The sequence below is a fragment of the Vipera berus genome, assembly GCF_964194415.1.
Source record: "Vipera berus genome assembly, chromosome: 6".
Lineage (NCBI taxonomy): Eukaryota > Metazoa > Chordata > Lepidosauria > Squamata > Viperidae > Vipera > Vipera berus.
The window spans coordinates 62869842-62896913 of record NC_138208.1 but is presented as its reverse complement, the minus strand read 5'-3'; the positions used below and the strand labels follow the sequence as shown (position 1 = coordinate 62896913).

Here is a 27072-nt window from a genome sequence, read left to right as displayed (position 1 = left end):
TAAATGTCAGTTCTCATTTAATGCTTTTTGATAGCCTTATTTGCAACATTTACCACATAAATCATCTAAATAAATAGATGTTGTACACTCTTTTAACCATCATCAGTACAAAAATAAAGCAACACATTGCATCAATTAAACTTCGCTCTGTTCTCCTTGTTTGTATTACAATCTCTTTTCGCAGCAAACACACAAAAAGGCATTAAAACTGCAATTTCTACATTTTAAAATTTTTGTTTGGAATTTGTTCCCTGAACTCTTCCCTTTCCAATACATTCAATTAGTCTGTACAAAACTCCCAAGAAGCTCATTCTGTGCAAAGGAAGCTTTTGTGTGCAAAGGTAACTTGGGCACTGGGGTCAGGAAAACATCAACTCAAGTACCATGCCATTAATGAGGGGTTAACGTCCCCTCCCAAAATAATACACAGAAAAATAAAACACACCTGGTCTGTTTTTCTCCCATCCATCAAATACATTGTCATATCTATCCCAAAGAAAACAAGATTATAGGAATAAGCAATTAATTCAGGCAGTCACTCTGACACATCACGCAGTGCAAACAAGAACACAGCTCAAACCCTCTTAAATGGGATGTTCTTGGCACTAAAATGTTTTTAAGTTCAGTAGACAATAATGCCCTGTTTTGATTGTTTAAATTTTTAGTTTTGTGATATTTCTGACCACATTTTTTTTTAAAAAAAGTTACCAATGAAAGATTAATAGCCATTAAGAAAAAGCTGCTAAACTGTTTATAATCCCATAAAATAGCAGGATGCAGACCCAGATATCTAATAAGTTATTAAAGTGCAATTTGTTAGGGAAAGGTGAACTCTGGAAAATATGCATTAAAATATACATCATATATACAGACATAAATGGAAGTGTGTCACAAGGCTGTGTTTGACTAGCATGCACAAAGCTGGAGGAATCTATCAGAAATAACTTATTGCTGGTATCTGGAAAGTTTTTTGAGTTCAAGGGAAGTTTGGAATTGTTCTAACGAACAATCTTTCTCTTTTTTCTAAAATGAGGAACATACTGTGCAGTTAGGTCTGAAAGGTCTAATCACAATTTATAAAAGAACAGCAGCTTGGGGTCTACAATGGCAAACTTTGTATCTTAATAATGCCATTCCTAAATACATGGAAATAAGCATTTACAGTGCAATCTTACATTCAGAAGGAAGCATCAATGTGGTCACTAATATTTACTCCTAGTAAGATGCATAGGCCTGCACCCTTGGTATCAACTTTTGTGTATTTTAGATTAGTTTTGCCATAATAAAAAGGTAAAGGTAAAGGTTCCCCCGCACATGCGTGCTAGTCGTTTCCGACTCTAGGGGCCGGTGCTCATCTCCGTTTCAAAGCCGAAGAGCCAGCGCTTGTCTGAGGACGTCTCCGTGGTCATGTGGCCAGCATGACTAGACGCCAAAGGCGCACGGAACGCTGTTACCTTCCCACCGTAGTGGTCCCTATTTTTCTACTTGCATTTTTACGTGCTTTCGAATTGCTAGGTTGGCAGAAGCTGGGACGAGTAACAGGCGCTCACTCTGCTACGCGGTACTCGGGATTCGACCCGCCAAACTGCCGATCTTCAGATCGACAAGCTCAGCATCCTAACCCACTGAGCCACCGCGTCCCTAATACAAACCTGCAAATTGGTTATCAGATGTACAGACATACTACATTACAGCCAAGTGACACCATTAGTGCAAATATACTTTGTATCTCTTCCCACAGGGTGTGTGTGTGTGTGTGTGTGTGTGTGTGTGTGTGTGTGTGCGAAGTTTAGTTGGGCCAATTAAAATATATATTTTGATACATTAAAATTTCCCTTCCTCCAATGAATTCTGTTCACTGTTAAACTTTAGACTGGTGCTGTAGCCCAATATCTATATGGGTCTGAAATTATAAATTGTTCAGGATTCTTCAAATCTGTTTTAAACTTGTACATGTTTAACGTTTAGCTCCAGGAAGTGATGAGAATTTGCCTTTTCATATTAGATTTTTCATACTAGGGGCTGTCTCTTTCAAGAAAGTTTCCTATTAATGGAAAGGAAAACTTAGTACATTTCAACATTTTTAACCAGTTCATGTTTCCTAACATTTCTTAAAGAATGCTATACTGTCTTGTGCAACTGATAGCCCAAGCTGTCAGCTGCTCCCATTTCATTATCAATCTGCATATCAAGAAACATCAACATAACTATACAATAATCTGTAATAGTCTTCATAACTGTTGCAGGTTTTTTTTTCTTTAATCCCTCAGTGGCATAAGGAAAAGAATCTTTTTGACAAGGAACAGCATCAATTAAGGTACTATATTACTGGAGGATATCAAATGTACACTTATGTTAGATTTCCTTAATACAGAACTTCATCTCTCTCTCTCTCTCTCTTTCTCTCTCTCTCTCTTTTTTTACATTTACTCATATCTCTGTTGTTATCTAGCTTAAGAGGTTACTTTTCCAAATCATGCTGAAAATACAAACATGAAACAAATGATCTTACCTTCTCTTTGGCACAAGGCATTACAGCATATGCACAAATAGCATATATACATCTTAGCTGCAGCAAATTTTAAAAAATGGCCCTTTCTCTACATACTCCTTCTCACATAAAGTACATGCACACCAAAAATATGAACAGCTCAACTATCTATGCATATAGGAAATATTAAACAAGAAAAAGTGTACAGTAATAGGATTAGATTTCAAACTGGACTTGGACTAACTTTATGACCACTGAACAACTTTAAAAATGTTGGTACTATACTAATCACTTTGGCATATTTTTTAAATGGGAGAAACTAAAGGATCAAAAAATTTACAGCCATAATAATGCTACATTTTGCTGAAGCAATGCATCTCACTCTGAATAGTATAGCAAAATGTTACTAGAAACTGAGAAGCTACACATTTTCTGTGTCTTAGAAACCAAAGAATACATTACCAATGTAATGTACAATATAATGATATAATATGAAATGTATATTCATTAATCATACACTTACATATGACAATGCTCTTCTTGAAGATCATCTTAAACTCAACTTATACTCAACTTTTCTTACTGGAGGAAATGGTGCATTTTAAGCATGTAACATGAATTAAATTGGATCTTCTGCTCCTTTAGCAACTGCGTACCTAGCAAAATTACTGTATTTATTCCCTTAAGTCATTAAATCTATAATAAATTTATGCCATCACATGATAAGTTTGAGTTGAAGGTGATCAGGTCTTAGAATTTCAGTTTCCAGCTTCACTCACATATACAAATGGAGCTTGCTTATCATACTAAGTCATGATTCATTGCCTAAACTCTTTGGGGAAAGCATAGCTTTCATATTTTCTCTGGGACTCATATTAAGAGCTCAGAAGAATTGGGCTCTTACTATGTTAATGCTGCCTGCAATCTAATGTAGAATAAAGGAGGCTAAAATAGTTCAGAAAGGTGGGAATCGAATATATTCCTTCCCCACTTTCAAGAAATCAATCTTTCTTTATCAGTGTGAAATAATGTGAACTATCCCAATTTATACCTTCTGACCCATGACACCTCTTCCTTTAAAACTTCTGAGGAAGAAAAAACCTGCAGCTGTTGCACTGAGCATCAACAAATAGCTTCTTTGAGTTGGCAAGCAACAACTTTGTCCAAATTACCCTTCAAGAATATGACATCAGGTTGGTAGTAAAAGTCTTGATGGAAGACTAGTTGTAGAAGCCTCACATGATTTTAACATTTCTATTTTTATAAATCTCTGAATTAATAAAGAATTTCATCAAAGGGAAAAGCATTTTTGTGGGTTAAAAAGTTGAGATCAGTAAACAAATAAGTGATCAAAAGATGCATTAGAACATGCTATACACATTGGTTTTTCCTTTCAATCTTTACTCTTTCTTTTTTTTACTAAAAAGCAAGACATCTTCATTTCAGATGACCTTAAATTCTTCGAAAACTAGGGTTTGGATTGCAGTTCTACCTTCTACCATTCCATTGTCACTTTCCATAGGAAAATTATTTTCTAGAGTTCATCTGTTCAAGCAAACTTAAAAGAAGCACATATGCACAAGAACATATGCTAAAGCTATACAATTTATAGGTACAACAGTTTCTGTAAAACAAAACAAAGCATTCACAAAGAAGTCCAGCACAAATTTCAAGGTACTAAAGTGCAAGACAGAGTCCTATATAACTGCAAGCAGCTTCTCCTGGCAGAGAACTTCATAAAATATTTGTACAGAAAAATATACAGAAGTACCAATATGAGGAAGAAATCAAATACTGTCCTTTGGAGAACAAATTAATAAAATTAGATTTTTGTCTCATACTTATTTTCCAATCCATTTCTCTGCTCTAATATTTCTGATCCTGTATTGGATCAGTTAGTACAATAAAATCAGTGCCAGTGCCACTTTTGATTAAATTTCTAAACAAAACTGGTAATTGTTTTTACTAAAAAATCCTTTACTACATCAACTACTTCCACTTTTAACTCATGCAACATTCCCATACTGTAGACGCATGAAGTTAATTTAATAACAATGGTCATGTAATGGAAGTTGAAGCCACAGTACCCCACCAACTTGAGTAAGAACAGAATGTTAATGCTGTGTTCCTCAAACCATTTGAAGCCTAGCAAAATATAGTTTCATACACGCAGATACACAAAGTCCAAATATCCTTTTAAGTGTACTTAATAGTATCAAGCTGACAACCAGATGTCCAATGAGGCTTGCCTAAAACAGAAGCCATTTCAAAAAAAGCCTCCCAATTATTTACCTATTTAAAAAGTTAAATATACTGTGCAATTCCTTTTGTGCGTGTCAGGTAATTAACTGCACAGGGAACAAGATATATATATAATAAAGCTTAATTGAAGGAGCTAAATTCTTGGGCTGTTTTTCATTTTAGAAACTGGTTGTATCTTTTCCTTTTGGAGTATATTTGGTGTACCAGAAATTTTTCAGGGATCAACAATGCATATGTGCTAAAACATGTCCACTCTCTACATCTATCTACAAACCTGCAAATGGATATAAGCCGAGTTTCCAATAAGCAATTCAGATTTCATATATATCAAGAACCGACTATATATCTAATTAGATAGTTAAGCCCTCCTATTGCATATTACAAAGGCATCTGAAGTAAGATAGAATTTTTGGGATCTGTAACAATTCCATCCAAGCCATCGTCATACTCAAGGACATATGGAAACATGTTTATGACTACATACTGTACAGTTGTCAGTGGTAATTACTGAGGAATTCCTGTTCTGCTGAAAAGCTGCAGGCTTCCTAGGAAAAGGCCATAAAAACTACTGGGCTTACCTCATCAGATAAGTAATAAGCTAGGCTTCTTTTGTACCGGTATGCCTGATTATAGCAATACCTTTTTCTTGTGCTCCTGTTATTAATAAACCATAAGCAAAGAAAAAAACAGTACCATTCTTTGGAAGCCCAAACCCCAAAAGCCAGTATACCAGCTGTAGTTCTTCTCTAAATTATAGCATCTCTGGAAGCATTGTGAATGGCAGCAAGCCCAATCATCAACAGTACTAGTAAATGAAAAAGCATTAAGAACTGAAAGGCAGACACCCAAAAGAAAAAGGGGAATAATGTTTTTATATATGCACCTGGAGGGAAGCAGATCAGGGAAGCAGCTTGACCTAGAAAAGTCCACTGAACTTGGAAGAGGTCAGGGATATTTATATTTGTCCTCTTTCCTATTTCAGACACTGAGCCCTTAACTTTGAGTGCAGAAGGTATATGCTATAACTAAGAAATTGACATTTTTCCACAATGCACCATGAATTAAGTATCTTTGCCAGTGAAAAAAGCTTGAGTTTCCCAGACAAACAAAGCAACAACAGACAAGTAATATATCTATACACTCTTTTTCTATCTATAGTAACAAATGAAGGGGGGGAAAGCACAGGTACTCCTCACATTGCTTTACCTTGGCTTCATGTATTTGAAAGGTGAATACAACCAAAAAGAACGTCAATATGACCATTTGTCCAAAAGATTAAAATGCTCTGTAAACTTTTGTAAAGGGATTTTTTTTCCCCCCGCATTCTCTTTTTCTAAATAATATCATTGAAAGTGTCATGGAACCTGATTGGGAATGCAAGAATAACTCAAACTCAAAAATTCAAAATTAATGAGGAAAAACCAAGAGAAAGAAAAGTTAACAAACAGCAGATTTAGAACTGGATACTCCGGTCTCGGAAGAAGCCTTCTGCCATCTGAGCTTCTCTGAAAGTCACGGTAATGGAGTTTGCTGTGATGTCTGTAACTGTCACTTCATTTGGGGGCAATGCAGGGCTCCAGGAAAAAGGGACTTCTGCTGTCTCTGGGCCCACTGTGGAAAAGGGAGAGGGCAGAAAAACAAAAACTATGATGAGGAGGAACAAACTTAAGGGGGGGGGGGAAACAACCCATAGGTATCAAGTTATTCCTGCTCATGAAACAGATCAACTCTTGTAGAATACATACATAACCCTAGGAAGGGAAGAGGTAGCAGGAACACAATGACATGCCTGCACAGATACAACAAATACATAATTGTGCAAATACTGCTATAATTCCAGCAATTCCAATCAGTGCAAGGATGTACTTACATTAGCATTTATCTATCCCCAGAGAATCTCCAAGACTTTAAAAGAGAATATTGTACAACTGAATTCAGATCCCACGTACCTTCTTCCCCAATCCACTGATGCACTAGCAAAGTACTTTCCAATTCTACTTATACTGTGAAACTAAATACTACAGTCTTCCATTAATACTTAATACAAGAAAATAGTAATTACACGTGAAGATCTAAAAGATGGACTGTTTACTACTCTTTACTCTTTACAAAACTCTCAAAATGCTTTCCTTAAATGCAAAGGCATATGAATTAAACACATTCCTTCACAGCCACAACAAACTGAATGTACAATTAGTTCTCTATCCTTCTCTTGTTGGTCTTTATACAAATGAAAATAAGAAAAGAGGGAAGTCCTCATTTTCTGTTCTTTATTCGGATTGCAACAGTTTTACCTGGGGATAGAATAAGAATAAGCATCTTTTAAAAGGATATTTCTGGCTTCTGAATGGATATTTGACTGGGGTCCACTCTACCTAAGACTCTATTTCCATAACTTTTGTAGGCCCATCTTATCCAAATGGCATCCAATGGCATTCCTTATGTCATCCCATTTATACAGAAAGGTCAATTTAAAGAGATATTTACATATCTCGGATAGTCAACTATACTTTACAGGAGATGCATTGTCAATTGATTATTTTTTAAAAAGCAAAAGCAAAACACTGAAAGGCTTTATGCACCTGTAAGTCCATTGCCCTCAAACCAAACCCCGGGTCTGCCCACATACATGATATCATACACCACTGCTCTACTTACATTATATACATAGTATAAAACATTAAGCTCTTGAGTTAAAGTAGTTGACAATACATAGCAGAATGTGTCTGATCTGAGGATCGGATCTTAAAGGCACTTGAATGGGAGACCTTGAAGAAACAGGACTGTAGACCAGTTTAGAAGTTGAATAAATGCCCGAGAAGAAAATAATGCCAAATGTTTCCCATACAGTTGCCAAGAAAAAATCATGCTCAAAGGAGACTTTACCTTTCAGTAAATTCGAAGGTTAGTACAATTTCAGAAATACACTTCCTATGGGATATGAACGCAGACTTTGCAATTTGTGGGTGTTATCTGGTGAAGTAATTTAAGCTAGGATATGTGTACAGCTTTTAAGCATAACCAATGAAATGACAATATCCAGAAAGCAACTCTGCTTCACCCATAATATATATATACTGTGGCACATTATCTTGGCAAACAGTCCAGGTCCTAATGTGAATATTCCTTTTGAAATCAAAGTTATGTGCATACAATAGCTTCATTGGGAGTTAATATACACCAGCTCCTCAGTTGTTTCCTACTATGCATGCAAGGTAATGTAAACATAAACATAAACCTGCCCCAGATATAAAATGCCCTACTAATAAAACAGTAAAATTCATATATACCTACACTAGAAATTTTGCATGAACCATTTATAGCATTCTTGATTCCTCACAAGCATAAACCTGTTTTGCAGAAGTGCTGACTCAATTATTTCAGCTTGGGGGCCTTCAGATGTGCTGGACATGCTGGCTGGGATATGGGAAAGTTTTTGAGGGCATTCAGTCGGCAGTGTAAATATCTCAGTGTTTTCTTCATGACTGACAAATCTTTTAAGTTTTATGAGAAAGGGGAATAACTTCTCTGGGTATATTAAAGAAGAGCCAGCAAAGAAGATCAGTGTATTTTGTCTGTCATATTAGAAATATTTTAGATAGAAAAATATGCATGATGGCGTTAAGAGCTCCTACCAAAAGTGCAGCTTGAACCATCCATAGGAAAAAAGCATTTGCTCCTATGGTGTCTGTTGGCAAGAACTGCAAGGCTACTCTACAAATGCCACCTAAACTAGCAAGCAACTGGCTTTCCATCAGTCCAACCCTTTGTTGACCTGAAGCTTGGATTTAAAGGGCCTACTGCTCAACAATATAGATAGTCCTTGACATACAATGGCAAATGGGACCAGAATTTCTGTCACTAAGCGAGGCAGTTGAAAAGCACAACTGCATCACTTAGTGACAACAATCCCTGCAATCCTCGTTACCATTGTTAACTGAATCCTACAGTCTTTAAGCAAGGCAAGTTCCTGCTGGCTTCTCACAACCAGAGTCAGTGAGGAAGCCAGCAGGAAGTTGCAAATCCCAAGCCAGCATGCAGGTAAGTGGTTACTTACAGATGGGGGAGGGAGCAAGGTGTATATAGAAATGGCAAAAGGGCCAGAGAGGTGTGGTGTTGGAGAGGGTGGATGGGGGTGCAAGAGTGTGTGAGTAGCCAACACAAGGACAGAGGGGCTGAGGAAGAATGCACAGGTGGGGAAGACTTATTCCAGCAACTTGCAACCTTCCCTGCCAGCTTCCTTATTAACTTTCTAGGAGTGGCATTACTGCAACAGTCAGAACTCTTGAGGACCAGTCGTAACTACCATTTCTTCAGTTCTGCCATAATTTTGAACTGTCACTGACTGAATGTAGTTTGGAATTATCCTTTTAGCTCAAGCTGCCAAAGAACTGTCTATGCCTGAGAGGTATGAATGGCAAATTAAAAATCCTGTCCCCATGTCTATAGCCAGAATGCTGCAGTCTAAGAGAAAATCACAAGCTGCCCAGCAAGATGAAGTTGGTATGGCAAAGCTGGAGATAGTTCCAGGCTTACCTTCCTTGGTAGCAGGTTGCGTTGCATCATCCCAATCATTGGGTGGCTGCCTGTCCTCAAGAACCATGGGTTCCTTCAAGAAAAATTCTCGACGACGATTCCGATTCTCCAGGCTTGACATGCGGGTGAACTTCTTCCGTGAAAGGCGCAGGTACTTCTGGTTCTTGCTCTGTTTCCGAAGAGGAAAGGGCAGGACCGCTCCCCCACTCTTCTCAGACAGTTCTGTCTGCCCTCCCTTGGCCTCTGCCAAGTTGTTTCCTCCTCCCCCAAACCTCCGGGACAGAGAAAAGCAGAGTTTCTCTTTCCCTTTGTGGGCACTCCTCAGGTCCATGCTATATAGTCTCTGAAAATGAAGAAAAGCACGCTCAGCTCAAGAAGTCTGTGATGCAGCTTGGTTCACACAAGCCACCCCTTGCAAAGACTCAAGTTCTTCCAGTGCCCTGGGCTTCCAGCTCCCCAAATTCTACTCAGCCAAATGGCCTATAGTCAATATGTACATTTCATGAGTTCTACATGAGCTTATTTCATCAGTAAAATTATTAACGTTTATTTGCACAAGAGCAAAAGCTTCCATTGGACAATGTCACCAGTGGAACATAAAAAATTGCTCTGAACTATGGGGCAAAGCATTTTTATAATTAAGATGTACTGATAACTAATTGTCCTTTCACTATGTATATGGTAAGAGAGAAAAGGAAGGTTAGATATCCCTAGAAATTGCTGCACTACAGCTCCTATCTTCCCTGTGTATGTTGGTTGAAAGTGAAACAAGTTAAAAGCCTAATAATATCTGCCAAAAAGAATCTTGTGATGTCCTAATGCATATGCTTTCAGGACTCACAATCTATTACATCAGATACCAGAGGATTCTGTTGCTTTTGCTGCAATAAGACTAGCAGAGCTTTCTCTCCAGCCCGTGAAGTCTGGGAATTCAAAACTGGGAGAGGCTGAACTACAGTATCAATACTGGGATTCAGGAATATGCATCAACATTTAGTAAATCTGAAATATTACCTGCAGCAACAGGCGCTTAGGTTTGGGACCTCTCTTTCTGTAACCTGAGGCACGCTCTCTTTCTTCCCTAAAGAGAAAGAAAATGCCTAGCAGTTTTGTTTGTTGAAACAGCACAAATCCACAAAGCTTTTTGTACAGATATTCCTTCGTGTTACTTAAACATGTTTCCAAGGAAATGATGATTCAAATATAGATCAAATTAAGAAGGATTTCATGTGAATTTGGTTGGTGATTATAGCTTTTAATTTTCTCCATGCAATTGATCACTATAACTAAAAAGTGATACCTAAACATGCACACAAAAAATTTTTCCCTTGTCAACAACTTAAATAAATCTAAAAGTGCTTTCAAGAAAAAGGTTGACTAGTACACTAGCCTTCTTCAGTCCAGTGCCATTTAGATGTGTTGTATTACAGATTCCAGAATTCCCAGCCAACATGGTCAAAACATAACAAATTGACATTCTCATCACAGGATAACCTAATAATCTAGGTCAAAATGTTTTTACCTTGCTATCTATTCCGCATCTCATATATAAAAACTTGTAAGCTGAAGAACTCATCTGTAATATGATTTGCTTTTATTATATTTCTTAATGACAGCTAATCTTTTGGAAGTTTTTCACTTCCAAAACCCATTGTGAAACCCTTTGTTAACTAAGCCACACCAGGAAGTTCAAATTTTAGCTAAGTGTGTGACATACGTGTGACCTTGCCTTGCCCAGATGAACTGTGAGAAATGGTTTTAGTCAATATGTTGGCTGGGAAATTCTGAGAGTTGATGTCCAGACATCTTAAAGTTGCTCAAAATTGGGGAAACACTAGTATAGCCATGCTGCATCCCTTTCCCAAAAAACCCAGAGGTTTTTTATTTTTCCCAAAAAAACCCCACCAACTTACTTTTCTTCATAAGCCATCACCAAACGAGGGTCAAGAATGTGTTCCTCAGGTTCCCACGTGCTGTACCTAAGAGAAAAGTTAGAGAAAGCAATCAAAACATTTTGGGTAAATTTGGTTTTTTTTTTCAAATGACCTATGTTCTCCTTATTCATTACACTGAGTTCTGAAATAAATACTTCTGAAATGTTTTTCTTTACACCATGGAATGGATCAAGTAAGACTGACCTCTTAAGAACAACCACAAAACAAAACACTTCCCATTCATGATTACCTTAAGTAACTTACAGTACATCCACTTGTAGGTAAGATTTCCCTTTGATTGAAATTAACCTCTGGTACCTACCTGGATATGGATTGACTACATGGATTTTTTTTCAAAGCCCCTCCCCCCAATCTAGGCCAAGCCTTGGTATTTTTAAGCAAGCCAAACTTAACTTTCAAGAGTAGCCAAGGTCAATTAGGTTCTCCTACATAATGTAGCTAGGGGGGGGAAAAACAGCGTTTCCACCCAGATAACCTTTCTTTACATAATAAGTAGGAAGAAACTTATATATTATTAACAGTTTTTCTTGCCTGCATTAACCAGAATAAAATATAACTCACTGCTATTTTTAATTATACAAAGTGTAAAACTGTGAGCATAATGCTCTGAGGTGTATAACATACTTTTTGATTTCCTATAGCTTCATAGAGGAAGTTAATACGTTGAACATAATAAAGCCACTTTAAAAAGAATACATATTTTCGGTAGTCCTCGACTTATAACCATAATTGAGCACAAAAGTTCTGTTACTAAGCAAAACAGTTAAGAGTTTTGCCTCTTTTTATGACATTTTATGATCACTGCAGTTGTTAAGTTAGTAACACAACTGTTAAGTGAATCTGCCTTCCCCACTGACTTTGTCAGAAGGTCGCAAAAGGGGATCACACAACCCTGGAACACTGCAACAGTCATAAATATGAGTCAGTTGCCAAGTATCTGAATTTTGATCATGAGACCATAGGGATACCGCAGTGATTTAAGTATGAAAAATGGTCTAAGTCATTTTTTTCAGTACTGTTGTAACTATGAACAGTCACTAAATGAACTGTTGTAAGTCAAGGATTAATTATAGTAAGACTACAGGTAGTCCTCAGGTTATGATCGTTTATTCAGTGATCAAAGTTACAATGGCAGTGACTTATGACAGGTTCTTGGAGTTCCAGCCATTGCAGTATCTCTGTAGGAATGTGATTGTAATCTAAGCACTTGCACCCAGTTCACAATTACAAAATTGCAGTAAGATATGGTTACATGATTGTAATTTCCAACTTTCCTTGTCAGCATCTCACAAGTGAAGTCAATGGGGAAGCTGGCAGGAAGTCAGAAGTTTCAATCACATGAAATGTTCATTTAACAACGGCAACTGGGACTGCTGGAATTGCCATTGTTAAGCAATCAGGTCATGTGATGTTATGCTTTATGACCAAGTAGCTTAGCCACAGAATTCCTGTTCCTAATTGCCTTAATAACCTGAGGATTACTTATAGTATATCAACCTTCTCCAATCAAATGCATATTCCCAACAAATTATCCTACCGCCAAAAGAATTTTTCTCTACTAAATTAGAACGAAACAAAACAGCACCATGAATATATCAAGCCACCCCCCATCTTCATCCTAAATACAAAGCAATGGGGAGAGGAGGGATTTAATAAAATGAAAATCCTTGGCAGAAAGATCCATAAACAGGATGCCCCTACAGAAAAAGTTATGTGGCCACAGAGGACCCTGAAGATAATTCAGATTGTCAAAAAATATAAAAGAAAGATACCTTTCTGATTCACATGACTCATAAGCTTTAAAACAGCCAAATTCACTCTGAATAGATAGATGAAAACCATCTATAAATGTACATATGCTGAAGATACAAAAACTGAAGTTATTCTCTAAATTAAGAGCAGGCAGATTGTGGGCCCTTAAGTCATTTAGCCCCAGGGTACATTTGTACAGCATCTGACTGCTTTCCAAATTTCAGTGATATGATTGCTGAAAATACTAAAACCGATAGTGTAATCCTTAAAATGGACTTTATACAATTTGAAAAGCAATAATTCATTGCCACCCCCAAATGGGGGAAAATAACTAATAAAGAAAAACCAGTCCCACCCATGCATGCGACATGGCACAACCATTTTGGATGACTTTCTCTCAAAATATTAAGTGCAGTTCATGACTCAAAAGGTCTCATCAATTATCTTTTAGCTACATTTTTGGCCACTTGATATTACAAACGTTCTTCAAACACGATCTCAAGTATAGTATATTATACATGTATACTGTTATTTCACTTAGTTGCTAATAGAATACAAGTAGCTATAAGCAAAATCCAGAAAAAATAATCAAAACTGGTAAAAGTCTTATCAAGCCATTGTTGTTACCAGATCAAACTGAAGTGTATTTGTTTGATTTAAATTTTCTCCTTTCCACAAGGCAATATGCATACCACTTTAATTTTTGCACCATGCATAATCAGCCCAGCCTCAATTCATAATGCCAAGTATTATGGACAAGAATAACTATCTATTTTGAGCAGCCATATTGCCAATGAACTGCAATTTCACCTTGTTTACATGAAATTTCAGTTGCAGTCATCCAGATTATTTTTGATCTCAGACCCTATTTAGAGCCAGAGTGAGAAACCTATGACATTTCAAATTTTCTGGATTCCAATATAATTCATCAAATTTGGTCACTCAACCACAGTGGGAACTGTAATCTAACTTTTGGAGTGAAATAGTGTCATATAACACTGGTTCTATAGGCACTGCATAGGCATTTGGCTTCTGAAGTCATTCAGAGTGTTAGTTTTAACCTATTAAACATCTGAAGGCTTAACATGTAGGTATTTATAGGAATTTCTACTTCAGGGAGAAATTATCTGTCTACTTTGGCGTTTCTCAACCTCAGCAAGTTTAAGCTATGTGGACTTCAACTCTCAGAATTCCCCAGCCATATGGCGTTGAGAAAGCTGAGGTTGAGAAACATTTGTCCAGCTTGTTTAATCTAAACAGGGATACTGAGAGTGTCTCTCATGTGAGATCAAAAAAGAGGGTGACGTTTTTCAGGGCGTGACTCAATACTATGAACAGCTTAATTTCAAAGCTGAATAGCGCCCTCACCAAAACAATTGTTTGGAGAAAGTTAAAACAGAGCTCTTCCCCATAATTTTTAATCAATAAAGAACATTTAAAAAACTGTCAGATATGCATATATATACATATACAAATACAGAAATAAATTTCAGTTCCTCAGATACTTAACCCCATATTCATGAACTTGCTTATTGCAGAAGTTCAGAGACATGATCTAGATAGATCAGTTGCTTCACTGCAGATGAAATGAAGTTATATATATATAAAGAAAATTTGATCATTCTCTTCATACGAGACTTAAAACTGGGAGGTACTTGCTCAGTGTGATACAATTATCTTATCTGGCCTGCTGATTTTTAGTCACCAGTTCCTTCCTTAGAGGAAGGCTGCAGTCCAGCTGTTGAATAATCACAGAACATTTAATTTCAGATACAGAACTAGCACCTTAGGCTTCTGAAAATGCATAGACACAGGTGTACTTTAATAAGTAGAAACATGCTGAAATCAGAAGCATTGCTATATTTAAGGGTCTTAATTCATTCCATACTTGGACCAAACAAAGGTAAATTTAATGACTATTAAATTTATGCAGCTTCTCCTAACCCAGAATGTCCAAATTATCAAGAAACAGTTCTAGGAATATAAATTAATTGCTAAGATGCCCCTTCAGTTTACCATGAAATGTACTTTACACATTATTTAAAGAAAAGTTATTCAACTGGGTAAAAGATGTAGAATGTGTCTTCTAAAAATCAACATCTTAGAACCAAGATATTCGCTTCTATTCATTTGGACATTAATAAGATACTGGTTTCTTCTCTGCTTACAGAATAAAAGACAATACTAGGAAGATAGTGTTTCCATATTACTATTCCAAACCATTACGTAAATAAGATACTTATATCTCCAGAGGCGTGTGGATAAATCTTTGTGTGGTTACAATGTCACTTTGGCTAAGAGTATAGCAATAGCACTTAAGACTTATATACTGCTTCACAGTGCTTTACAGCCCTCTCGAAGCGGTTTACAGTCAGCATATTGCCCCCCACAATCTGGGTCCTCATTTTACTGACCTCAAAAGGATGGAAAGCTGAGTCAACCTTGAGCCATTCAGAATAGAACTCCTGGTAGTCAGAATTAGCCTGCATTCCAATCACTGTGTCACCAAAGCTCTAATACCATATATCCATCTCTAACCCCTTTTCTCTTGATAATTTTAAAATGTATTTTTTAATTTTAGGATAAAGATATAGACTGATACATCAGCAATCATAAGCCTACTAAGAAATAAATCCATGACTAACTAATTTATTTCTGGGTCAGTTGCACTTCTAGATTGCACTTCTAATAAGGTGAGTGGGAAAAAAGGCAAAATTTTACAGTGGTATACACTCTGGGTCTGTGTATTAAGAATTCAATAACAATAGTTGAAATGGGCTATGATCTAAAAAAATTCAATTTCCAACTCAATTATTTGATATGATCACAAACATACAATATCAAAATAAAAATCAGAGTCTAGGTTGACTGAGACAATTGATATATTCTACCAATAAAAAATTGAAAATTGATTTAGAAGAAATTAAATTTATTTCTACAATACCTATATTATTCAGTCCATGGATGGATTCAAATACTAGCATTACAAAAGAATAACACATTCTACTTTTTCAGCAATATGCATAATCATTGTAAGCTGCCCAAAGTCACTTTAGACCAGACATGTCAAACACAAGGCCCGGGGGCCGGATCCGGCCCGCAAAGTGGTTTCATGCGGCCCGCGAAGCCATCCTGGAAACAGTGAGGGGACGGCCCCCATTGCCTTGGCCCTGGCCCAGAGACCCTCCTCCTGCCAGAGACCCTCAGATCTGTCCCACTCCTGCCCAGGCCCCCCCCATAGGCACCCTTGATGCGAACGATGTAGAGCTGGCCATGCCCACCCAGTAGGCCATATGCACTCTAGCCACGCCCACCCAGTAGGCCACGCCCACCCAGGCCACACCCACCCGGCCCCCTGAGGGCAACCGCAATGCTGATGCGGCCCTCAATGAAATTGAGTTTGACACCCCTGCTTTAGACGGCAAGATGGGTTGCATATAAATTTAATAAATAAAATTCCTTTACAGAGAAGGGTAAGATAAGATGAAATGATAACAATCTACTTGAGGATCTTAAACAAGGATTCCCATATTCGTGAGTTTAATAATCTAAAATTATTCCTTCAACCACCTACATATTATTGAAATGAGGAAGTTAAGGGGATAAGCAAAAGTTGATTTGTGGAAAAAATTGTGAGCTCTATTCAATTTCTGACCTCTTTTGTATTAATATCTAAGATTCTTTACTCCTATTTTCTCCACAACAACCCTGTGAGGGTGAGTTGGACCTAGAGTAAGTGGTCCAACATTGTTCTGGATCATCATCTGCAGACATCACACATGCAGTGTATGAGAATTTCTGCCTACTGAATCTTAGTCTTCAATTGATCCAACATTGACTGGTTCTTCTTATTAAAACAGTATCCTGATCCATAATTTAAAGACATCTATTTTCTTTCATTATTCAGTGTCCAGCATATATTACCAATATAAAATTTTATTATTCTTATCTTGTTTGTCATAAAAGTATTCCCATTATTCATAGCCTTATCAAAGTTCTTTGCTGTGCATCATAGAATTAATTTTCAATTTTTCATCTTTATTCATTATTAAGCCTAAGAAAAGTAACCTGTATATCACCATTTCTTTACATCAAGTTCACTAACAATGCCCATTGATATTATAGTCTACGTTTTAAAGAATCTTGGTTTAGCAAGACAGACTATTTTTTTCCTCCAAATATCTTCCTGAAATAATGGGCAAAATCTACTGTATCTGAAAAAATCTGGGTGACTAATATAAATTATGTGATTTGTGTCAATGTGTGTCATTTGCATAATAACATAATTACTCAAATGACATTATTTATACAATTTAATCCAAATATAAATTAATGCCAATGATGTAAATTCAGATTTAATGATATTTAGATTTAACATAATGCCTTTTCCACCGAAATGGCTCATTAAAACCAGGATTTATTGTGTTCTTAATATTTAACCTAGATTTTGTATTTTTTTTTAACTTTTACTTTCATAGTAAACTCTTCCAAGTCTATCTAGTTTTCAGCTAACAAAGTGGTGCTATCTGCATAACTCAAATTGTTACTGTTTTGGCCTAATATTTTGATTCCATCCATTCTCTCTTACAAAGCCTACAGAGACAATATGCATCTTTGTTTCATTCCTTTTCCTATCCTGAAACAGTCTTTTTCAAACTCAGTTTTTACAATAGCTTCTTGTTCATTGAAAAAGTTTCACAGAATCATGTACTCTGTCCTATCAGTTAGCTTTTATAATACCCACAGTGTAGCGTGAGCTATAGAATTGTTTTTCACCATCTTTTTCTCATATTTTCTTTTAGATAAATATACTGAATCCTGCTCATTTTTTTCTTCTTCTATTCAATCATGTCCGATTCTTGGAAACCGGACAAGTCCTGCAGGTTTCTTAGCAAGGTTTTCCAGAAGTGGTCTGCCGTTGCTTCCTTCCTAGGGCTGAGAGAAAGTGACTGGCTCAAGGTCACCCAGCTAGTTTTATGCCGGCAGGATTAGATCTCAAGTCTCCCAGTTTTTAGCCTGATGCATTAACCACTAAACTGGCTCTCATACTCATCTTACAGTCTAGCTCTGTATCATTCAGGTCCAATATTGTTGGCATACTTGTACTCTTTATTTTTCAAGGCTTATCCAGTATACTTGATACCAATTATTCCTGGTCCCCATAATCTGTACCTGCAAGTGTCTCAGCTGCCTGAACTGCACTTCTCCACCTTCTGTTTCTTATTATATAGTTGATTTGATTCTGTTGTTGTATATCCAGTGACGTCCAGTTATAAAGCCTATGTTTTTTCTAATAGTTAAAGGAGTACTTTTGACTGGAGTGGGAGGATGATGGGACCCATACTTACGGTAAATATTTCAATCAATGTCATATTGTTTTCTTGGCAGAACTATTTTGTTGTTGCTTTTTTCCATATTTAATTTTGCGCTTTCCCCCCCTTCTAAGTGTTTTTGTCATATTGTTTTCCAGCATCTGCAGAACCTCACCTGCCTTCTCCCTTGGGGATTTTACTTAGGTTCCCCTCTCCAGTTGGATCTCCAATTCCCACTGATCCTGGCCAATGGCAAGGAGCTACTGGATTTAGGAAATAAATTTCAGGGCTTCAGTTTTGTCTATCCTCTGATATAGGTTTAAATTCCAATCTTACGTAATCTTAAGCAGGTTCTTTCTTTTATTTGTGCATGTTTTGCTAAACTGGATGGTGGAAAATCATGTTATGAAATAATATATTCCAGCTCATTGCCTATGATATGAAATAGAAAAACAGGTTTCACATGTCTGACTAGAAGACAAATGCAGCAAGAAAACTGTTTTACCTGTTTTGAGGCAGAGGGAAAGAGATATGATGTTAAGTCAATATTTACTGTTTAAAAGATGCCTTTCAGATTCTGCCCATAGGAGAAAGACAAGGGTAAAAATAGCTACATCTTCAGCATCATTTTCATTCATTTATATTCTGTTCCCCTTATTAATGAGCCTTTTAAAATCCCTTTCCCCCCTCATCTCTCTTTTGTGCCAATGTCCACAATGAAAAGTGACTAAACCCAAAAATGCCATTTGAACAAATGGTAATTTTGCTTCCTTCCTTTCTGCTGGGGAAGATTTTGGCAGCACTTTTAATCAATGAATAAAGAGCAAGCTAAGAATTCCTGGGAGGAAAAGGGAGGCAGCATTGGGCGGTAGGGGAACCTTAGATCAGAAATTTTAATAAATATCCTAGGGGTGTTGCCCATTCCTCTGCAGTTCAGCTTCTTGCTTGACTGCAGTAAGAAAACACTGCATATAGGAACACAGTGCACTTCGCCACACAAGACAAACACATACACCACCACCACCACACAAACAGAAAGGACCAGACTGCAGCAGAACTGCAGACCACGCATTCTGGAAAATACAAGTCATGTGATCACTTCTCTCCTTCCCCCTCCCTTCTTCTAACTCAAGTTGTAAACAAGCTTGCAGCTGACTCAGAGCTATAACCAAATTCTTGGCTCTTGGCTCTGATGGGTGGGGCATGAAGGCAAGTTTTCAGAAAGGCACACAAATTATATGGGGGGGGGGGAAGAGTCACAAACAGCCCACCCCCGCCCAAAAAAATCTTGATCTGCAGCCATTTGCCTCCTATCTTGTAGAATGAAATACTGTGTAGACATTTATAGGTACCAACAGAAATTAATTCCCTCATAAAATTAATCTAGAATGGAGCCCAGAACAAGGCACTTTTAATGTTCAAAGTCCTATGTCAAAAAAGGGCAACCAAAGGAAAAAAAACCTGCGATCTGTAAGAGAGTTTCTAACAAAAATCAATGGTTGGCTTTAAGGCTAATTTTTAATTGATTCTGGCAGTTTCTAAATAGCCATTTCAGGTTTTTTGTTCAGCAGAAAAGCTAAAAGACCCTAACCTATCCTTATTTGGAGTTTACTTTATTAAAGTGAATAGGAATGAAAATATACTGTGGTGGGGTGTTTGCTGCTGTAGCGGAGGAATGTTATGAATTAAGAAATAATAGAATGAACTCATCAGAGTAGTCTATAATGCACAAAATTAAACCAAATTTCAGTCCGATGTTTAAAGGGAGGCTGGAAATCCCAAGAGACATAATCCCAACACATGTGATGGGAAATTTATTTAATACCTTCATGATTACACTCAAGAAACACTATTAGCACTGATAAGAGAGAGCATAGTTTGGATATCTTCCTTTCTGTTCAAGATCTAATGCCCATTCAGAATCTGAACTCCAGGATTAGCAGGAAGCCAATAATAATATCCTGGCAGATGTTTTGCCTACAGCTGTGTTTAGTGGTGATATGAGAACAAGATTAGGGAACCAGGGTTTGATGAGCAGCAAAGTTTCTAAACACAGAAGGCTCTGTTCACTTCAAAATTACTAATACATGCTTCATCAATAAAGCTGTGCCATCTGTAATCTAAAATCAATTGTGCCAATCACTGGCATTTGGCCCATTTTAACTTCCCATGAAATATATGTTATTATATTTACAATATAATTTGTATCAATAGAATAACATAGATGTTCCTATGGCTTAGATTAACAGGAATACTTTTTTTACATAAATGATTTTATTGCTTCACACTATAGCATACTGCAAAGCAGATTACTACTCTGCCTGCTGAAATGTAATTAACTCTTGGAAAGCACAGCATCGCTAGAAACACCAAGCAACTATCTTGTAGCTGCTTAAACAATACTGTGTTATCTGAATGGATGTTACATACATACTTTACATTTTAGGAAGAAATAATGTTGCTGAGTCTATGCTATTTGAATTAGGAAGGAAAAGGCATTACGTTGCCAGATATCTAAGCCTAAAATAAAGTTGGGCATTAACCAATTTGCCATCTTGCCAGGGATACATATGCACACAAGCTTCTGGTGAACAACACAGAGAAACAGAAACTTTTCTAAACTGTACAAAAGAGACCTCTACTGTTCTCCATATCACACACAATAATTGGACCTGCTTAATTTTTCTTCGTCACTCTCTGCCAATCTCCACTTACAACCACTTCAAATAATGGACAAGTCACTAGCAAATTTTTATTTATTGTTCAACTAGCAAACTCATAATCTGCTCCTTACTCATTCCATTTGGGCCCCATATTATCTCCAAGAATTTAATAACTCTTTTTATATAATTACACCAATTATAATCTTTTATTTTTAAAATATATGTTTCATTTGGGATGTTGGACTTCTATTCTTGAACTATTTTCCACAATACCATAAGAAAACATTTTTTTAAAAAAAACGTATCAGTTGAACTCAATTCAAAAATATCGGGAAAACATAAGAAGATCCTTTTCTTGAAGCTGAGGCCAAAAGGAAAAAAAATAAACACAAGACAGGTCATGTTTACAACGTTTTCAAATATAATCCAAACTTACTTGGGGGGCCATCCTTTCCATTTCACCAGATATTCCACCTTACCCTATAGAAAAAGAGAAAGGAAAGGAAGTAAAATCAATAGTTCCATCAAGCCCCACAAAAACAGATCTATAAAATATTCTAACAAACAGCACCCTTCAATTTGCCCATTTCTCTGCATTTATATATCTAAACCTTTCCACCACTGAGCTGCAATTCCTGGGCTTGCCCTGGAGGCATATCCAAAGGCTTCCAGGGCGTATAAAGAAACTGCAAAGCACCACAAGGGCAACACATCAACCCATCTATTAGTGATTAAGAAGGAATGCTTAGAAATTGGGAGAGAAAAAAAAATCCTGCCTGCTAGATAGGATGATTGATTTGAGCACCTTGCTACTTTCATCCCCTTGCCTGCAAGTGCTTCTGGTACATCACACAGGAGCTCTGCTTATAGCAGATTACAATATAATTATGCAATAGTCTGAACACTGGGCTATAGGAATGTTTCTCAGATTATCTAAGCTAATGCAGATAATTGCAGGAATTGCTGCACAAGATTCTCAGGGTCCTCCCAATCTATAAACACACACTCATTGGTTCACAGTACAGAATGCCAGCCTACTCCTTACTTCCATCAACTGAACACAAGAAATTATGGAGAAAAAGGCATACATGATCACTTGTGTTTAACTGATAGGAAATAAGGAGCGAAGTGATGGTTTAACTCTCCCATCAGCATAGATTTTTTTCCAGCAAACAAATATGAAGGCAGTAAGAGTATAAGCATTTGATTAACTGTTGAGTGAATTCTCGTCTCCTAAAATTACCAATATTGTGCTTCATACTACAAAAAATCCTTTTTTAAAAAAAACGATGTTATAGCCTTGCAATCCTCAATTCATACAATAATCTGTTATTTTTTACATCAAAGAAACTCACTGATTAGCACAAATTACCTCTGAAAGGCAGCTAAATCATGCAGCCGATGGTGAATATTTATGGCTTAAATAACTTGATAAAGATTAAACAAAACCCCAAATAATCATATTCAGGTCATCTTAGAACCGTCTCAAATTTCACTACAGCTGCCGGAAATAGCTAACCTTCTTCCAAAAGATACAATTCCAATTTCTCTGTTCATCAGGATATGGGAAGCAAGAAAATGATCCAATCTGAGAGGCAAGAGTTTTTTTTTAAAAATATGACATCCACCCATTTTGGCATATTTGTTCTTCCTCTAGCAGAAACCTCTGCCCTATTCTAACACACCCACTCTGCAGCAATTTTAAATTTGCAATCCAAGATACATTAGTTATTTGTCTGTGGCTGAGATCTATTAAACTCAAGACATTTGCACAAGTCGTCAGACCTAACGCTCGCACTGGGGAACGCTGCAACCCCTGTGCACATTCCAACAGGGATATCACCACGTGACAAACGTGCAACAACCATCATTTCTCTGCACTCTTGCGAATCAGCCCTCTCTTTGGGCTTCACTGGCGCCCCCTGCTGGCAGGAAAACGAGAAGTTCCGCCACGCCCCCCTACTCGCACTACGGCGTGTGTACAAACCGGGGGGCGAGAGGATGAGCTACTCCACTTCGCTCGCTGTACCGCGCGATGTTGTTTTTTTTTTTGCGCTCTGCGAATTAGCAGAGCAGCTACTTCTAGAATGACGGTTGGTAATTAAAGGTCCCAAGAGGAGGCTTAGCACTGGAAGAAATCCCGCCTCCCCAATTCTTCCTCCCTAAAATGCCGTTTGTAGCCCTGCAGAATGAAGGCGAAGCCGCCGCAGGGAAACAGCACCCACCTTTCTTACGCGCTTCTTCCTGATGCTCTCCACAGCAAACACCTGCTCCCCAATAGCGGAAAGCTCCATACAGGGAGGAAGAAGGAGGTGGCGAAGGCAGCGGCTGCTCGCGGATTGAGTGAAGTATCCAACTGCGTGCAGCTATAGCTGTTTGTTCTCGCTCTCACTTACACCGGGCCCCCCCCCTCCGGAGCTCAATCACGCCGCCGCTAACGTTCCATTTTAGAACCTGCGTAACATTTTCCCAAGCGCGCGCGAGAGAAGAGCGAGCGAGCGAGCCCCCGCCCTCCCCTTCTGGCGAGCGCTAGTTTGTCAGAGGAGCCGGGCGCCGCACGGAAACCGCTCCTGCTTGAGACCTGCTCCACCCCCAAGGAACCTGCGCGAGCGTGAGACAAGTCCCGATTCGCACCACAGGCCTAACGCGAAGGCCAGCCTTGGATTGCCGTTGGGGGGGGTGGTGGTGGTGGTGGAAGAAACTCCAGAGAAATAGAATCGAATTAAGCAACGAGAAGAGGGGAAATGGGCGAAAAAGACCTCGTTCTCTTTTACGTCTGGTGTTTTTCCCACTGATGTTCGGAGTTGGCGCAGTACAGAGATCAGCCCTGGAGCGACGGCATCACAATTCCCACAAAAAGGGCGAAATCGCTGCAGGTTTTGTGCACGTATTTACCTGGGAGGACTCCTTATTGCACTGGGTAGTCCTTACTTTTGAGGAAGGAAAAATGCGTAGTAGGAGCGCTCTGCAAAAAAACAACAACAACAAGTTGCATCAGTGACGGGCACCTTATTCATGAAATCCCACGGGTCTCCAAAGTGAACGCGCTTTTCCAGAAAAGCGCATTCTGTCTCGAAATGCATTTTGTGTTTGGCTCCGCAGAGGACAGCGAATCACCCATTCTTTAAACCAGAGCTTATTCTGATATCGGTATAATTGGCATCCGCAAGGTGGTAGTCGTGGGAAGTTTCTAGAACAGCAATATTCAAAAATGAAGCCAAAGGGAATATCGTTTGTCAAGTAGGAGCAGCAAAAAAAGGCACCCTCCCTGCAGTGCACCAACTCCGTTAACTCCAGTCAGAAATCACAACATTCCTGCCCCTATTTTCCTCCTGTCACGTTTTCTTCCACGACTTTTTCTGCAATTAAAGACGGGCAGAATTTCACGTCCGAGTTCCCCCGTTGCTGGGAAAATTTGAACAGTGCAGTCTTATGTAGGTTTACTTGGAGGAAAGCTCGATTAAATTCAAAGAATTTAGATATGAAAAGGATCGGTCCTAAATGTGTATTAATATCTGCAAATTTTGTCTGCCCTGTCGGCATTTATTCACATTCGTCATAAGCCTAGGTGAATAACGTGGTTGAAAAAAAAATGCAGTTTCTGCAGCGGGGGATTGTTTTCATGAGACCGCCTATCATGTGCCTTTTTCAGAAGATACCGGGTTTGTTTGTTTTTTAAAATAAAAAGCTTACAGTAAACGCCTTAAAGGGATCATCCTGCGATGTTTAAAGTCGGAACTTTCGTTTTCAACATATCCTTTTACGTGCCCTCATTGGCCCTTTATTACCCAGAGGCCTGCCTTCCTAAGCCATCATTGGCCTGGAGCTACGTTTGTTTCCTTCCTTTGCACTGTAATTGGTCACGGACTAATTATTTTGTTTTAATTGAAAAATCCTCGACAGATGAACTCGGGGTGAAAGTCAGGTCTGGCGCCACGGCCAAGGAAGATGACGAATGTCTCCTGGTTGGAGGGAGCTTGTCCTCTGCCAAAAAGGGGCAATAATAAGATCTTTAACTGAAGAAAGCCTCCTCGACCAGAGACTATGTACTATTACAGTCCAGGCTGAAATCTAAAATCTATGGTTTATATTACAAAGACTGAGTTTATATGCATCACATTAAAACACTACCAAGCAAACTCTATAGCTTAATGTGATGTGATTCCAAGGACAGGACTGTGTGCTACTTGGATCAGAAGGTTTATTGTTCAAGGATGAACAACATGTTCTTAAATTTTTCTTCTGAACACAGATTCAGACAAAAGACTTGCCTCTAAAAGCGAGATTCTGATTGTTAATCATAATACTCTGAACCTTCGGTCTCCAACTTTTAAGCCATTCTATTTCTTCTAACCAATTTCTCCTGCTGCTTTCCGGACTCAATAAAAATTGCAATTACTAAAAAAAGCCCCATTCTATTGCATTTGAAGGAAGTGTATTTGGATTAATTTTATATGAAAATGTTTTGGTTTAACACATATACCAGGAATCTTGTGCTTGTTTCTTGTGATAAACTACTTTGGGAATGAGCTTCTGAGTGAGAAGAGTAGCTGGAGTAAGGATGGTTGGGGATTCTGGATCTGTAGACACTGGAACAAGTGGCCTTGAATGGATTATAGCAGACACTTCTGCCAAGAAGGTGGTTAAGACCTCATGAGTAAGCCTTGTAGAGTTCAAGTCCATTAGCATAGAGTCCAGTATCCTACGTGTGATTCCTATCATTCTCTCCCATGAGCCACCCATGTAGGAAGAGTGTGGAGGATTGAAGATCCACGTACAGCCCTTTTCAGCTAAAAAGTCCTGGATTGGCTTAGAATTGATTTCTAATTCTCTGCAGGCTCCAATGAAGTTAGTTCCACAGTCAGATCTTAATGACTTTACTGGTCCTCTGATGGCAAGGAATCGCCTTAGAGCATTGATAAAACATGAAGCATCCATGGATTCTAAAACTTCAATGTATACTGCACACACACTCATACAGGTGAACAGCACTGCCCAACGTTTGCTATTTGCTTGGCCACCATGTGTTCTACGTGCTGTTACTGACCATGGCCCAAAAACATCCAGACCAACATGAGTGAATGGTGGGTCAGTACTTAGCCTGTCAGCTGCAAATGTGACATTTGCTGTTGCTGATGCTTTCCTCTTAGTTTGCGGCATTGAACACAGCTGTGCAGTATAGCTGTAATCTGTCTTTTTGCTCCTACAATCCAAAGGCCTGCTGCTCTTATGGCACCTTCTGTGAAATGTCTGCCTTGGTGCTTAACCCTTTCATGGTAATGCTGTATGAGCAAGGTGGAGAGATGATGGTGACCTGGTATAATAAGAGGATTCTGTTCTTGCTCTCCCAATTTGGCCTTGTTTAAACATCCACCAACCCTTAGCTTGCCATGACTGTCTATAAATGGGTTCAGGTTGGCAATTGACTGTTTTTTGGAATGTTCTGCTTGTCATGTTGTGCCAAAGACATTCTGTTGTACACTGTGTGTGATGATCAGCTCACTTTCAGCAATGTCTTTTGCAGAGAGGTTTTTGGCATAAGTACCAGCCTTGACATTCAGTGTCACTAGACTTGGTGTGATAGTATTGTGCAATATGGACTAACCTTGCAATGATGCGTACAAGCCTTGTCCACTTGAAGAACCATTCAAAGCGTTGACAGTCCATGGTGGCTCTTTGTTCAGATCTGGTGAGAAGGGTCTTAACTTCAGGACGAATCTCTGGATCACTGTCAGGATCTTGAAGATTGAAGACCTCAGCTGTACTTTCTTCTGTATGATCAAGCAGGAACTCAGGACTTGTTAACCAAGAAGAATTTGCAAAGGCACATGCAGACAGTGGCCTGGTAGCATGAAGAGGTAATGGTGCAACCCAGCTGTTAGACATATCTTTGGAGAATTCAGTGTCCATTATGTTGATGAATTGTCTGTCTTCAACTGACGTGGCTATTTTGTTGTCATCACGTATAGTATAAAACACTGTGCTAAAACACAGGTGATGGGGATAACATCAGATACCTGGATGATGTCAAGAGGCTTCTTCTTTACTTCATAGTGGTGAGGGCATTGTCTGAAGTGAGATGCATGCCCATTCCTTAACAT

At 38.3% G+C, this 27072-nt stretch overlaps 1 protein-coding gene across 1 annotated transcript; it reads right to left on the bottom strand.

The window, feature by feature from the left end:
* Window positions 1-23855, bottom strand: CBX7 (chromobox 7). Its single transcript, XM_081330490.1, has 6 exons — window positions 23197-23855; window positions 21408-21451; window positions 11203-11268; window positions 10304-10370; window positions 9290-9632; window positions 1-6364 (listed from the first exon to the last, which is right to left on the bottom strand). Exons 1-6 carry the CDS (start codon window positions 23263-23265, stop codon window positions 6207-6209), a joined length of 747 nt encoding a protein of 248 aa, XP_081186616.1. The 5' UTR covers window positions 23266-23855; the 3' UTR covers window positions 1-6206.
* Window positions 23856-27072: the final 3217 nt, after the last annotated feature.

Coding starts and splice junctions, on each gene's coding strand:
- CBX7 (XM_081330490.1), bottom strand. CDS start 23,265: ATGGAGCTTTCCGCTATTGGGGAGCAGGTGTTTGCTGTGGAGAGCATC. Junction 21,452..23,196: donor GGAAGAAGCGCGTAAGAAAG/GTGGGTGCTGTT, acceptor CTTTTTCTATAG/GGTAAGGTGGAATATCTGGT. Junction 11,269..21,407: donor TGGAAAGGATGGCCCCCCAA/GTAAGTTTGGAT, acceptor CTTTTCTCTTAG/GTACAGCACGTGGGAACCTG.